This window comes from Cebidichthys violaceus, unplaced genomic scaffold, assembly GCF_023349555.1.
Source record: "Cebidichthys violaceus isolate CVI_PGR_0920_01 unplaced genomic scaffold, fCebVio1.0.p SCAF_1, whole genome shotgun sequence".
Classification (NCBI taxonomy): domain Eukaryota; kingdom Metazoa; phylum Chordata; class Actinopteri; order Perciformes; family Stichaeidae; genus Cebidichthys; species Cebidichthys violaceus.
The window spans coordinates 5,992,037-6,008,306 of NW_027176262.1; the positions used below are offsets into that span (position 1 = coordinate 5,992,037).

Below are 16,270 nucleotides of genomic sequence, written 5' to 3' on the forward strand. Positions count from 1 at the left end.
CAACAACATGCAGACACTTACTGATGATCAGCTTTGAGCCTAATTACCACATCATCAGTATTCAACTCCCAATCAGGTAGTAGCAATAAATATAGCTGTTTGACCCAACTGGTGCAGGATAGTCTGGTTAGTGTTGTACCTGGTTTCACTCCTAAATAAAATGACTACTTTACGTTCCCATTCTGATTCATATCCTGGGCATTTTCACTGGCATGCTATCTGTGCCTGTTACACTTGTGAAAAATGCACACACACACACACACACACAAAAAAGAACCACACAAAATATCCCCCCCTAGTATGTGCTTTTTAGTACTTCATTCACTTTAGATGGACGAGAACAGAACAGGCCAAAAAGCTGCTCCCAAGAGTAAGCGGATGATGTTGAACAAGATATTCAGAATGACCACAAGCAAATATACAATAATAATAGGAAGCCCACAGCATATAATAATGAAATCATCCTCAGAGGAGATGCACATTTTATTGACGTGTTGCTCTGATCGAGGAGAACTGTGGCCGGGTGTAAGAAATGGTTCAGTGATGTTAGACGAACGGAACCGGAGGGCTTCTACCGGTCAGTGCCTGACAGGTAGATGTGGCCATGACTCCCTCTCTTACTTTGTGCTACGTACAGATGACAGCTGAAGATAAGTCATTCACATTATAGCCAAAGACAAAGTGGAGGAATTGTTCTGCTCGATTGTTACTGACAAAACACCTTTTGTCCCACATCAGTACGGTCAAATTTAAAGTCTCCAAAATACACTCGCACCACACCCACCCTACTGCCCTGCTCCACTGTGTCAAATCAGCAGGTAAGACCCTGATAACGTGAGTCGCAGTGCAGACAGTATTCTTTGTGGCTTGATTTAGTTTGAGTTTATGTACCTCTCTTAGTGTGCATGTTTCCAAAGATCAGTGAAAAGTGAATTGGCAAAAACAGATATCTGTTTTTTTTATTATTTTCCAAATGTATTAATTTTTGTTGCCCTTCAGGGAATATCACTCAAACAAGATATCTCAAAGATTTTTTTTAATTGTCACAAATCATGTTTTTTTTATTGTGCACTGAAGGGAATATCAATGAAACTGGTTTATTCATTTAAAGAACGTCCCTTATATGTATGGTTTTTATATGTATAGATTTTAAAGCGCTCCAACTTAGTTCCAGGTCTCTATCATACGTGTTGCTATGGAAACAGCCATTAGTAGGGTTTCCCAGCAGTGTTTTCTGATTGAGGAAGCCACCGCCTCTGCTTACATCATAAAAAAATAAAATAATACGCTTGTGAAATTAAACATTAACCTTCGAGGAACAGGCCCAGGTAGTATTTCACACAACAAACGCCACATATTTAATGCTTCATGTGGATGTTGTTTAGGACAGCATCTATTAACGATTAATTGATTGATCACCAACGGTTAAATTATTTGATGGGGAAACCCTGGTTCATTTGTCAAACCCATGAAAGGTGCAGGATATTGGAAATTTTTTACAAGCACCATCTACAACAACTTGCATATGTACTTGCTTGTGTGTGTGTGTGTGTGTGTGTGTGTGTGTGTGTGTGTGTGTGTGTGTGTGTGTGTGTGTGTGTGTGTGTGTGTGACCCAGGCAGTCTGCTGCCTCAGACAAAGATTATCATGCATTCTGAATATCGATGTACTCTGCTTTCTACCGCCGTAGTGAACATTTGTACTCAGACTTCACGCCCTGATGGATGACGTACACCTCCTGATAAACCAGATAAACCAGAGATTTTTTTTTAGATGAAAACAATGTTAAAGGCAGAATAAGAACCTTGAGGTTACAATTTGAATCATCCGGCAATCACCTGCCATTCACTGAGCTGTGGCAGCAGTAGATGTCTACTTCAAATAATTAATGTTCAACAACAAACGTCTTTCAAAGGGAGATTTCCCTGAAACTGTACTCCTAATCAGGTCAGTAGGGACTAATCAGCAGTCAACATGATCATCCACTGAACAGCAGCCATTGGGAATCATATAAATCGATGTCAGAGGTGCCGTAATACACCAGGCGTGCATTATCTATCCCGATGCATTAAACAGATGTGAAGGCTCTTTGTTGTCCTTGCCTTTTAAAGTCAACCAGCCACTGGTACAGCAGACCCTGACAGTCAGACAGGAGCTGTCAACGCCGGCCACTATGATGCAGTGCTCTTAGCTGCACCGCAGTCCCGAATGTAACAGTAGATCAGTAATTCATGGGCACTAACAGCGGCCATTGGCTGGCAGTGACGTAATGGCTTGCATAACGCCATGTCAAGTAACTGTGCCTGGCGGGCGCGCCGCCACTCAGATCACTTTCAGGGCCTTTTGTTCGCTTCTGTCATTGTGAGGAGGAGGCTTCTTGCTGAGCCATTGATGTGTGTGTGTGTGTGTGTGTGTGTGTGTGTGTGTGTGTGTGTGTGTGTGTGTGTGTGTGTGTGTGTGTGTGTGTGTGTGTGTGTGTGTGTGTGTGTGTGTGTGTGTGTGTGTGTGTGTGTGTGTGTAAGAAAAGAGGGTGTCTAGTGCTGGATCACAGAGGCTACCTGATAGCAACGTACGATGGAAGGAAAGGGACTACCTGTCTCGAGACAACAGTCCCTCCACTCGACTGGAGAGCTGTTAGTGGATGAATAAAAGCAAATCCCCATGTGAAAGTCAGCATGCAGCTCAGTTTGAGATAATATAATTATGTGTTTCGGGACCACTTTAATAGGCAGAGTGGTTGGCATCGTATCTCTGATCATTTGATCCTTGTCATGTCCTCCCAAGGGGCATTTCTGCAGCCATGGAAACAGTTCAATCTTTAAGGGAAATCATCCTTAATTTTTTTTTTAAGGCCTCGTATAAATAAACGTCGATGTTGAGACTTTTTTTTCAAGCCTCTACGTATCTTAATTAAATTGGCGATGGGCTCAACACTTTTGAAGTGTGACATCAGTGAGAAAATGCGTTTCCCGTCGCTACTGCTGTTGATGTTGTCGTTTGCTTCTCGTATAAGCTTAGCCGTCATTAGCCAGGTTAGCACATGGTGCTTCAAGCCCGTTAAGCCTCACATGATGTCACCATGAGGAATAGAGGATGTGCTGTGCTGCTGTCCACACTGATCTCTAAACTGATGGTGGCGTTTACATTGACACATTCAAGGAGTATTTGTGTGATTTCCTGATTTTCTCATCCCTCTTTCTGTCTCTCCTCTTTCAGCACTGCCAGTAACTCAAACAAGAGCACACCCGCCTGCTCACCAGTCCTGCGTAAACGCTCGCGCTCTCCCACACCACAGAGCCAGGAGGGTGAGAACATGGTGGAGAAGGGTTCAGACCACTCCTCTGACAAATCCCCCTCCACGCCCGAGCAGGTCGTCCAGAGAACATACTCGCTGCAGTCGGCAAGAAGCGGGGGGAAGAACTCAAAGGTGAGCGACCAGGAGATGCTCCTGTTTACCTGGTTTGACACATTTCCTCGGTACGTGTTTCACAAACAGCCTCACAAAGCTGTTCTTAACATTTTCACAGAGTAGAGGTTGTGAACGGCTTCACTGTTGGACACAAGGAGCCAATTTTCACACACGTGGATTAAAGTTAAACCGGTCCAGATAAGGGCTTAAATCACTTCTTTGAAACTATGAGTTATCTCTGACCAAAGGCATAAACAGCACACATTAGGACTCCTCATACTTGTTAATGTGATGAATACGCTGACATATTTGATTTATAAAAACAGCTTTTTACTGCTTGCTCTGCCCAGTGTAGTTTGCGCAGTACACTTCAACATCAAATGCTAATACTTGACCCTCAGACTCTCACCAGTATTTGTTTGTTAAAGAACGTGTTACATTCACTTTGAAGTAATAGGAAACCATGAATATGAGCGTGCATATGAAACAGTAACACAGCATGTTTACTATGACATGTCACATCAGATAGACAATAGTGAAATAAGGTTATTAGCTGAGTGCTTGTCTGGATTTTGTAGAGATCGTAGTGACTTTATGATACTGGAGATGATGTGACAACTCTGGCTGTCACATGTGCATTCATTCATAAACTGTGACGGCATGAACACGTCAGAGTCGGCCCACCTTTATTTTACCAGTGTAGCGACACACTATGGGGTCAGATCACTCTTAATATGAATGCATGCACACAGAAGGATTCACAATTTGTGATTCGTATATAAATGATTGTCTCCACAAAAACGTTTTTCAATGCACGGAAAAAACAGTCGTCATTATATATAAATGTAAACAAAATCCACGTATTTTTGTCTAAGATTCTCAAGTATGCTTCTAATGCACACACACATATTTTTGTTTAACTAAATGTAATAAATATCCACAAATACATGTTTTTTTTGTATTTGTTAAATAAAAGTTCAACAGTTTGTATATAAATATCAAATTGTATTTAGTACAACATCCAAATATGGTTTTGATTACATTTTCAAATCCTTTTAACTACATATATTTGTGGATTTCTATTACATTCATTTAAAACAATAAATGTGTGTGCATTAGAATTGGATTTCTTTACATTAATATATAATTGATGACTCTTTATGTGTGCATTGAAGCACATTTTTGGGGTCAGACTCATTCATATATAAATCACAAAATACATTTGTGAATTCCTCTGTGTGTTTTCATTAATATTGAGAGCGATCTGATTGGTTATTGACTTGTACACACTGATATGTAACTAGTGAGCTGCAACTATCACTCTCCCTCCTCAGGAGAGATTGCACACCTCCACTCCATTCCAGCCTTTCATTTTGACATCCCACATACTCCCTAATCTTTTACTCTCTCCTCTTCTAAAGCTGTGATTTAAAGGAGTTGTTTTTAGTTGAGTTAGTTGATCTTGGCTTATAAAAAACTTGCTGACATACTAACTAAAAACCATGTGCTTCACACCGTATACTTCCTAAAGTACTTGTGTATTTGTTGCCTCAGTAGAGCTAGTTTTGTTGTGGACCCTTTTAGGTTGTTTATCTGTTAGATGGATGTGAACAGATTTCCACAACAACACTTGAAGCATAGACAGGTCATGATAGCACAGGTGTGATGTTTCAAACCCTTTAGCATTTTTCTCCCGAGTCTAAGTGTGTTTGGACATTCAATAAATAAGTTCTGCCAAATATTCAGTTGACAAGTATGGTGTGTTTGGGTTTAACGGACAGGTTCACAATTTGTTCAAGTCTGTCTTAAAACTAGTAGGTTCCACGTATGAACAATGAAACGGGTTTTGCGCTGTATCTTTTATCCTCCGACTAATACTGACCATGAAGAGATCATTTCTTCATTTGAACCTAATGTAAGTGATGGGGGACTATTCAACAGTCCATTTAGATCTTTTTTTTCCCCCTTCACTACATTGAAAGTGCATTAGGAAAGGATCTCTTGAAGGCCAGGAATGATTACAGCAAACATAAACTCTTCTATTATGCATAATGGGAATGTAAGTATTGTTTTAAGGCAGACTTGCAGAGGAAAATATGTATGAACCCATCCGGTAACAGCAAGTTGAAGGCTTGCTTTGTTGTAAGGGTTTCCTGGTTACTGAACACAGGCAGCATTGATTGATGCTTTTCAGACTAAAGACTTAAGAACAGGAATAGAGCCCTCGTATCTGTTGACGTCCCAAGCTCTGATTGAAACGATAGACGCAGAGAGAAAGAGGTGAAAAACAGAAGAGTGCAGGTGTTTGTATTTGCCGTCCTCCCCCCTCATCTGCATCTCCCCCCTTCACAACTGAACTCAGTGATGGATTGAATCTCGCAGGTTGTTTCACAGAAGGAGCATGTGGCTCTAATGTTTTGTACGCTCAGCAAAATGTTAGAAGTAAGCCATGTCACGTGCGTCTACATGTACCGTCTCATCTGTCTCTGCTGTTTTGAATCACTTGTTGTTTTTGTCTCTTTTTCTTTGATAATTTTTTTGTCTCCACAACACAGTGTGCACGCCTTCTCTCTCGCTCTCTCTCTCTCTCTCTCTCTCTCTCTCCCCCTCTCTCTCTCTCTCTCTCCCTCTCTCTTGCTCTCTCTCTCTCTTTCTGTTGCTACTGCTACATGCCATATGAAAATGTGTGCCATCTGATAATGACTGTCCAGCTCTTCTGTTGGTACTTTCAGCTGTTTTCTTCTTGCGGTTGATTTCTTTTTCTTTTCATTCTTCTTTCTGATTTTTCTTTGTTCTTCTCCTGATTGCATGCTAGTCTCACAAGCGACTTTCCAAAGTAAGCATTACTCTTTTTTCTGTTCCTCAAATATCTCTGTGCCCACCCTCCCTCTGCCCCACCTCCTGTCTTGTGAGCTGCTCTGTGGAAATGTCCAAACCCCCGTTTGCAACGCTTCACCCTGAACCCAGCTTGTTCCTGTGCAACCGTTACAAGCCCCATCTGCACCCACAATCATAGCAGATGGACATTTCTGAAAACAGTCAACCCCACACAGCCCCACTCACTCCCTCTCCTCTTCTTTCCTGTCCTTTCTCTTCCCTTCTGGTGATATGCAATGTAGCAAATTCCTAATACCGATTTCAGATATTTGTGTTAAGCTTAGCGGACTGTATGTGAATATAGTCAGGATCAGGATATGCTCTTTTTTTTGCAATTCAGATAAATAAAAGAATAAAAAAAATAATTTTTGATGGAGAAATGGGGCCTTATTGTTGAGATTTTTGGCGCAAATAACTAATAAACAATACTGCAAATAATTGTCTAAGTTCCTCTCTCTTTCCCTCTTCCCTTTTCCACTTTGGATTGTGCCCTGTCCCTCTCTTTACAAACTTATCCCGTCGTTAACATTTTGGTAATGAGAGCTTCACATCCGTCATGCTGTGTAACGGCCAGGCTTCGGAGGGATAAACTCGGCACCCAGCATCCCAGTCCAGAGCTCCAGGACCATTTGAGCCGCCCTATAATGAGAGCATCCCTCCTTCTTCTCGCACCACAGGCCCAAAAACAACCCCCCCCCCCCCCCCCCTTCCTGTCCATGGACGCAGGCTGGTGCCACGTTTTCAGTGCATCACCCATGTTGTTGCTTCATCCATTAGATTTGCTACTTGTCAGACCTCATCCCGTTATTTATTTATTTTTATTTTTTTGCTCATTAAATATATTGCAGAGTATATAGGGATTCAGTATATAGGGTCTCATTTTATCGACACAGGCCGAAATGAGAAACCCGAAGAGACAATAAATACAACACACACACTCACACACTCTCTCACACACACACACACACACACACACCCGTATCCCAATTGATTACATCCCTTTTCATTTCTGTGCCACGGTCCAACCCCCCCCCCCACGTCAGCCTCTGTGGTCAGCAGCGGTCACATGACCCCAGACATGGCGTGAGGTCGTCCTAGCAACGTGAGGTTGATCACCCTAACCCTAATGCAATCCAAATACAAGCGTGCATTCAGTGAAAGGGGTTCCATGCCTCTGTGACGACAATAGTTATGTTGGCTCAGCAATAATCACTCAGGCTTCTCATGGAACATGCAATCTAGGTGGAGAGTCAGATTTAGTAGCGACGTCAGACCTCTGAAACTATCGCGTGGTAATGGCAGTCGTGTACTTCAGAGTTGCTTTTAGCCACAAACCCATTGGACCGCAGCATCTTCTTTCTCATTTCCTATTCCTTTCTGTGATCATGTTGCTCACTGCTTTGGTTAACGTTTTGTTTTCTCTTTTAATTTTCTTTCAGTATGACAGACTAAACCTGATTAAAGTAAGCATTTCTTCTTGTTTTCATTTGACCCATTGACAATCCCTGCTGGCCCCCATTAAATCCCCCGGCCCCCCCCCCCCCACATCCTCTGTAGCTGTGCGACTGCAGGATCCCCTTTGATGGTTTCAGTCCCTCGTGTCCTTTCCCATGCTTTCCATCCCCTGAATTAATGTGGAAGGACAGTGATTTGTGAGCTGTGTGAAATATAATTTATTCCAAAATGTCTTCATAGTGAAGATTCTGCTTTATTTAAAGCCTGTTGTAATCTGGAACTCCCAGTCTTATTTCAATATAAAAACTGATGCCACCCTGGTCGGTGGGGTTTAAAACCGTCACTTGCACTGTTTTATAGGGCCTGCTTGCCATCGTGGCAGAGACAATTTAGATGTGACAAATGTCCAAAACAAAGACGCTACTTCTTTTGAAGCTCTACATCCCATTTTTGTATTTCACAGCCCCATATGTGATGACATTTAAACCAAGTGATATAGTTCAGACAGACCCAAACCACTGTAAATCACAGAGGAGTCCCAGAACTAATCTATTCAACTGTTGGATAGTCTCTCTCTCTCTCTCTCTCTCTCTCTCTCTCTCTCTCTCTCTCGCTCTCTTTAGCTCTTTCTCTCTCTCTCTCTCTCTCTCTCTCTCTCTCTCTCTCTCTCTTTCGCTCTCTCTCTCTCTCGCTCTCTCTCTCTCTGTGTCTCTCGCTCTCTCTCTCTCTCCCCTCTCTCTCTCTCTTTCTCGCTCTCTTTAGCTCTTTCTCTCTCTCTCTCTCTCTTTCGCTCTCTCTTTCTCGCTCTCTCTCTCTCTCTCTCTCTCTCTGTGTCTCTCGCTCTCTCTCTCTCTCCCCTCTCTCTCTCCCCCCCTCTCTCTCTCTCTCTCTCCCCCCCACAGATACAGTCACAATAAATAGTCTCTCTCCGTCTAAACAATGCTGTCATAAATCTCACAAACGCACTAGCGTGCAGCCACACCACGTCAAAGACAATGGCACACACACACACACACACACACACACACACACACACACAACTTATCCAGACAGTGGTCTCAGAGTAATTCTTCTCTCGTGTCTCTGTCACCTTCAAATCAGATTAGCCCACATTAGCCCAGCTATCGTCACAGCCAGGCCTGCTACTGCAGCTCACTGCCCGCTTACCCCGCACACACCAGATAACCAGCAGACCCTGTCAGACACTCAGACGGCCCTCGGCACAAAAGAGGAATTGAATGTGTTCAGGGCTCTTGAAAAATAAATGTACGATGAACTCTGCTACATGTAGCCGTTGAGTCAAACACATCCTCACTCAATCCTCAGTTATATTATGATAATCGCTATAATCGACTTCACAAAATTGCAGTAATGTTTAATAGTGGTCTTGCTAGGAAAGTGTATAACTCATGAAAAGCTCTCAAAATAGGACAGTTAGATTATGTTGCCTGCTCATTTTTTCTTTTTTTTTTGATTTTACTTAAAATGTGGTGCTTTTAGTTATTGTACTCCTGGAATCAGACACTGGATATCACTTTTCTACCTTCTCTCTTCCCTCTTCTCCCCCTGAATACCCTCTTCCTTCTTTCACCATCTGAATGATCACCTGCATGTTTCCCCCCTGAGACTTTTGCTCTCAGGCTGTTGGAACGGAAAGAGTGTTTATGTTGCTGGAAAATGTTGTAACGTCATAGTCATGGTTAAGATACATCTCTGCTGCCCTCTGCTGTTACGGAACCTGCAACAGAATCAATTGGTTGTTCATGAAGAATTAAATCAGCTGGTTGTAAAACGTTTAACAACATTCAAATATCAGATTCCTAGAATATTCTTGGGATAGTTTCAATCTTTGATGGAACAACTTTTGGATAAATTATAGGTGATTTTTGTTAAGACAGAGATGGACATATTGTAGCACATGACTGTTAAATAAAATAGATTTTTAAATTTTTTTATATTTTAACAATATATCTAATGTACTAATGCATTATATGTTTTGAGTGAAATTACTTTCAGTTCTGCCAAAACAGGACGCAACTTTTCCTCAGAAATGCTTTTATTTTGAAAGTATCCTGTATTTGATCAATCAATAAATGTTTAATTCAAAGAACATTCTGTAAATATCAGCTTTATTTTTAGTGGCAAGGTGAGCGAACTGAAAGAGAATTTCACCCTGCATCAACCTCAGCACTTTGAGGTTCAAAATCAAGCACAGTTAATATGAACAGTCGCTCTTTGGCTTTTTTTAAATAGTGTTGATAACATTCTGTAATTCCTGGCAGGAAAGAGTGTGAGGTACAGTTTCAGCTTCACGGCCTGCCGTAACTTGTTACTATCAGGTCGATCATATTTCACCCTCTGTATGTCTGTATGAGCCCAAAACCCTGCTGCAGCATGTGCACATTTCACACAGTTAAATATACCTGTCTCTCTTTCTCTCTCTCTCTCTTTATCTCTCTCTCTCTCTCTCTCTCTCTCTCTCTCTCCGCAGAAGAGCCAAAGCTGGTACAACGTAAGTCAGACCTTGTTTTTATTATCATTATCAACATATGTGAAGTCTTTTATGGATGTATATGTGTGCTGGTGTGAGTTCACGTCATGCGGATGACTCCTGGAAGTCTCCTCGAGTTGTTTTCAGTGGCAGGTGCTGCTTACGAGATGAAAGTTGTCATCCTTGACCTTGTTTACTGGAGCACCGGATTATTAGTGTGGGTTGCTGGTCCTCCAGGCGGGGATTAATAGCAAGGGCTTAAAAGGGCAACAGGTGGCTCTTTCTGATGCAGGGAATCCAGGGAACGGGAAGACTGCAGCATAGTTTTACCAAAGTTTCTTTAGAGACAACAAAGCCAGGGTGCTGCGGTTTTATTTTGCACCACAAGATGGCGTGCTCGCTCTATTTCTGGCTCCAGAATAGTTGTGGTTGAGTTGCTGAACAACCCCTGAATGATTATGTTCAACCAACTTTTACATCGAAAAGCTGCCTGTTGTGTTAGTTAAGCCCACAGAGGGAGCAAGAACGAGAGTGTTGGACTTTGACGCCACTCAGTGTCAAACCCCACTTTCTCCTGAAGTGTGTTTATTGGACTTTTTTCCCATTTTATGTTGTTTTATTTATTTCTTAGTTGTTTTTTTTATTTATTCCCTGTGTGTACACTCTTCCCCTTTCTCCCCAGCATGAAAGACAACACATCTTGAGAGTAAGCATGACTTGTATTCTTGTGCAACCCGGAATAACTTTCTTTCTCTCGCGCTCTGTATCTTGGTTGTCAGACCGCTGGAATGATGACATCCCTCTTGCCTGTCTCTCATTCCATTGACTTTAATCAGTGTTGTTACCACCTAATAGCAAAGCCACACCTTGGAGGAGGTGATTAGACATGTTGAACTAGACACGTATTAAATAATTGTCCAACTAAAGCACTATCGTTTCAATTACAACGTGATTTTCTTCTAGTGGTCTGATCTAATTCACCAAATTTGCATTGACAATATGCGTTCTGGATTTGTGTTTCGCCAATCCCTTAGATGGTGATCAAAGGCCTGTCACCACTCTTAACTTCTAATTCTGGTACGCAACAGGTGGTAACAAGCCCACTGAGTTTCTCACTGTACTAAACGAATCAACAAACCGTCATGGGCCTCTGGACGAGCTTCGAATGCCTTTGAGCAACAGGGGAATGGAGCATGGTGCTATTAGTCGTGGCATGTTTCCCTTCTGCCCGACTTCTGTTTATGTGTTCATGTCCTAAAAAAATAACCGTGGACACTAGGACATTTAGACTCGGGTTTGACAGTCAACAGAAGATGCAGGGACCTTCCTGCAGATAACTAAAATGGAGAACTGCTGTTGAGATGAAAAGAGGCTTGGTCCAAAACGTCCAGACACTTTAAGAACTTCTGTCATGCACCCAGCTAATTTGAGCCACTCACATTTCCTCTACTGACCCGCTACCTAGAAAGGGGCATCACAAGTAACAAGCTAGAGTTGACGTTGCTCTGACTAACGGATGCAAATATTTACTGTCAGCTGGCAACCAGCACAGTATACATCAAGTGTACAAGGTACCAGGACCACCTGCTCTTGTCCTCAAATACACTGCGAGACTGCAAATCCCCCTTTTTGTATACCCACAACTGACATCGCCTACCATTAAGTCCCCAAATCTTTTTTTTCTTAACGGATAAATCTGGTGATATCATATGTTTTATTATCAACAAGTCCCATGAAAAGACCAAAACCAGAAATGAGTTTATCCTGCTCACAAGTATTGTGTGTGTGTAGTAAAACACCTGAAATAGTTTATTCCTCCATGGCATAGATCTCTGATGGTGTCCAAAAAACTAGTGAGCCACTCTGTTGCCCTGTGTGACTTTACCCTCACTACCATGCACATGGGCGCTGCCGCTTATCTTGACTCAATCCCACATACCCCACCCTGCTCCCGGAAATGCTCACAAGTGCAGTCTGTGTATTAATCCGCAACTGAAAATAGTCCCCGAAAAATCCACTGTTTGCATCTTTTTGAGTAACATTTGCTCAAAACTACAGTGCCCAGCTGTTTTAGAAATGTACTTAGCCTTTATACAAGTGAATGTGCGGCCTACTTATGAAGATGTATGTCTTCAGTTGGAGCCAGTGGGCTTATGGCTGGGTTCCATTAATAGAGTAGGATGAAAGATCAAGAGACGGACCAAAGCATCATTGATTTTGGTCTTTCAATGGGAGTTCTTGACAGTAAGAAAAATATAGAGCAACACCAGACTTATCCTTTAAAACAACAAAAATACCAACTAGTATGTCAGCTTTAGAGTATTTCACTCTAAAGCTGAACATAAGACAACATGTCTTGTACAGATGGATGTGATTATTTTTTTGCAGTGTGAATCTTCCATCACAATGTATTCACGGTGGTGAATCTCAGTAGGGCTGTGTTCCTGACATCTTGTTCACTCGTCCTTACTCAATCAATAGAGTGTCCAATCGGTACCTTTAAATCAGTTGGCTGTGACTGTATGTGTGGCTGTTGTACCCATCATGCACCTGCATGTAGGAAGGCGTGCGCATGTGTGTATGTGCACCTCTACATGGCAATGATGACCTCCCATGGCACTGAATCCACAGTGATTACAAAAACCCATCCGTCCTAATGTGAGTTCTGAGCCTGTTAGAGATACGCACAGTGGCCATCTTTCTCCCACAGCCCTCTGATAGCGCCCGATCATTCGCTTTGCATCTACACGAGTTTGTCGCAGTGCTTTCCTAGCAACCGTATCAGCTGACTCCGGGAAGTTAGCAACAAAAGGGAAAACACTTGACAAACAGTGGCGCTGCGAGATTAGAACTTTCGACAGTGAGTGAATTGAATTTGTACGTCAGGCCTTTCACATTGCTCCACTCAGATCGATACGCGCCCATGTACCTTGCCTTTCAAGTGGAAAAACCACCGCATTAATAGGATGGGAGTGTTATTAACAGGATAGACTCACACACCTCGAGCCCCCATCCCCCTCAAAACACTAAAACCCCACCCTGCTGTACAGTGCCAGTCTCTTCCATCTCCTAATGTTTGTACACTGTTAATAGTTAACCAAATCCATAAACACTGCGTATCTGCAGTCTCACCTCATCCCACGCCTCACACTGTCACCTAAACACTGGGGGCTGCGTCGGTCACAATGGCCTCTTTCTTTGCTTGATTTATTGGAGAAAATGAACGGATTGAGCAGGAAATAAAGGACTTCTGTCAGCACGGACGGCACAAGTAATGAACCCTCATTTTGCCGAAATGTCATCCACATGATGTAAAGGCATTCTGAACCGGGGGAAGGCGTTTTCTTTCTTCATTTTTTTTAAAGAGCTGTGCGTGAATGACCAGCACTGTTTTCCAAGAGGCCCACTGCTGAAGATTATTTTTCCTGCATCTCCTCAGTGACTGGTTAACGCAAGGCCTGGGAAATAAACTGCAGAAGAAGAAAGGTGGAAGTCGTGGCTGAATTCCAGCGCTCATATGTGGGCTACACATTGGCTTCATCCAACAGGAGTCAATGAAATAAAAGCTGGAGTAACATCTATTTTTTTTTTTGTTGTTATTGCTGCTGGGACCTCCATCACAATGCCCACCTTCTTGACCCTTGAAATATGTTCAGTTAAGAATAGTGGGAGGACGTGCACACCGATTGTTTTTTAAGCACTGCTAAAATAAGAACTGCAAGCTCTGCATCTTTCGAGCCTGCTAAGAGTAACAGAGGGTGATCAAGTATCACAAGCACACGAATGACCCCAATACCAAGGCGGGGAGAAAGGAGGGGGACGTGTCAGACCTTCAATACCATCAAAACAGCACCGATCTGTCCTTTTTTTATACCTTTTTAGTTTGGATTCCAGCAGCTATTCTCACATGAACTGAATGATCGCATGAAATGGATAAACAAAGAAATATTTACAAGTATGTCGGTCGGGCCACTTCACCCTGCTATGTAAGCTCTGGACTGCAAACCAGTGCAGACCCTGTCAAGATTGATGGTGTTATTTTGCAGACGGAGGTAACTGGAGGTTATGCTCACATCTGTTCTCTGTAACTTAATCACTTGGACGGACAGCAAGAAGGACTCAGCGCATGCTTCAGGAACTGGAAGCGTTCATTTCTCTCTTTTATTCAGTCCTGTTTTCTTTCCTTTTGGCCTCTTTCTTCCCAGCTACATCTTTACTTTGGGCTAATACAAACAAAGTCGCTTCATTCTTTCCTGCTCGTAAAACTGGGTAATTACAAGGCACTCGGACCTGGAAAGCATCCCGCAAACACACACTCTGCTCACACACTTACCAAGAGGAGTAAGCTGGAAAAAAGAAAAAAGCTACTGGCATGATAATAAAGGACTTGTTGGCCGGGGTTACTAGAGGGCAACGGCCGTAACTCCTCTCCCTGTGTGTGAAAGGAAGAGCAAGAGAGAGAGAGAGAGAGAGAGAGCCAGAGAACGACAGAGAGAGACAAGGATCATGTGGCTGGAGTGTGCCGTGTCCACCGCTCAACACTGAAAGGGAGCAGCACCCAAAACAGGGGGCGGATACTGCAGCTTGCTAACGCCTGGAATCTCGAGCTCTGTCTGCTCTTATTTACCAAGCCCACTGCAAGTGACAAGTCCTCCGACGTCAGAAGAGCCCACTGGGCCCCCGTTTTGGAAAATACGCTGCCATCCAGGCACCAAACCGGATCTGGGGCGGTGAATATGGAATTGGATGAGGATTGTACGATGTCAGACTGGGAGGCCGTGCTGGAGCTGGATGAGGCGTTGGCAGGGTGGCTCTTGCAGGGTCCAGCTAGAGGGGAGTGGGGTTGGGAGTGGGGCTGGGCTGCCTCCGACCTCCAGGACCCTGAGTGGGACACTGAGGAGATCCCTGCTGTAAGTTGACCTCCGCTTGTAAGCGGAAAAACCACAAGGAGCATTTGGGCAGACTTATTGAGCTCTTTTTGGGCGACGTAAAGTCACAAGAGAGGGGTCAGTTATAAGGCTTTGTAGCACTTTTTATTGTATGCTGCTGAAAGCATTCTGTGGTATTTTCCTACTACTAAAGAAAACAACTGGTTTGGTTATGACTCATAGCTATTTGAATTCTCCCAGAGCTCATAGAGGCCTGTTGTTTGGAGTGTTCATCGAGGTTACTGCGTGTGTTTGACCTGATGTCAACAGCATAGGTGTGGTTTGGCTGTTTTTGGTCATGGATGACGGTTTTATAAAACATCAACATGATGTTGTTTACGTTAAATTCCAATCAATTATTAAGTGTTTTTCAGAGAAGTCCCTCACGCGTTTACAGAGCAGAGTTTCTCATCGCCACACTTTTCTCAAAGGTGAATTGAAGTAGAAACTGATACTCCCAAACAGTGTTTCAGTATTCCTAATGTGTTTTTTTTTTGCAAGAAAGGCACATGTCTGATTTTTTAATGTGAACAAGATGGGTTTTTTTCAAAGAGAGAGAGGAGAGTTTTTCTTTTGTTTCGGCATACATCTTGTTACCGTATTGGCAGCTATTGTTTCCTGCTTTCTTGTTGAAGGAAAGCATCTGGCAGAGACAGAGAGCCCTCATTTTGGCACACATTTGGAGAATTCATTCATCACAGGCTCTCTCTGAAAATAATCAAGTCGGCCGAAGCCAAGCAAAGAAAAGTGTGATCATGTTGAATGGGAGGTTTTTTTCCCCAGTGCTGAAACCCTTTTTGTTCATGACCAGGTTATTCAAACCACTATGCACATTTTAATTTGAGGTTCCATCAGTTGTCCTGCCCCTTGTCATTAGACAAAAGCCTCATTGTCAGACACAATAATGCAATTCTGAGAATGTGACTCATATTGCAATCGCTCATAGTCGTGGCAGCATGTGTATTGAATGATCTGCAGCGGGCTGATGTTTTTGGAATTGCGCTTTGTTATTGAGTATCGGCAAGATGCCCGTTCAGGCCACATACCTGTGCTTGCCTTTCACTACACATCCATTTCCAGAGCCTGTCAAAGCCACCCACAGAGCGAAAT

At 42.9% G+C, this 16,270-nt stretch overlaps 1 protein-coding gene across 15 annotated transcripts in view; it reads left to right on the forward strand.

Annotated features, from left to right (window-relative positions):
* Window positions 1-16,270, forward strand: part of gramd1bb (GRAM domain containing 1Bb) — a 97,614-nt gene that overhangs the window by 69,702 nt on the left and 11,642 nt on the right. For 6 of the 15 annotated variants that reach the window (XM_068707804.1, XM_068707725.1, XM_068707694.1 and 3 more), the window contains 4 exons: window positions 3,217-3,427; window positions 7,726-7,749; window positions 10,233-10,253; window positions 10,915-10,938. In XM_068707804.1, the coding sequence (XP_068563905.1) occupies window positions 3,314-3,427; window positions 7,726-7,749; window positions 10,233-10,253; window positions 10,915-10,938 (183 nt within the window). In that variant the 5' untranslated portion in view covers window positions 3,217-3,313. Of the gene's footprint in view, window positions 1-3,216; window positions 3,428-6,224; window positions 6,246-7,725; window positions 7,750-10,232; window positions 10,254-10,914; window positions 10,939-16,270 lie in introns of all 15 variants that reach the window. The other 9 variants (XM_068707815.1, XM_068707734.1, XM_068707824.1 and 6 more) reach the window with 7 other exon arrangements.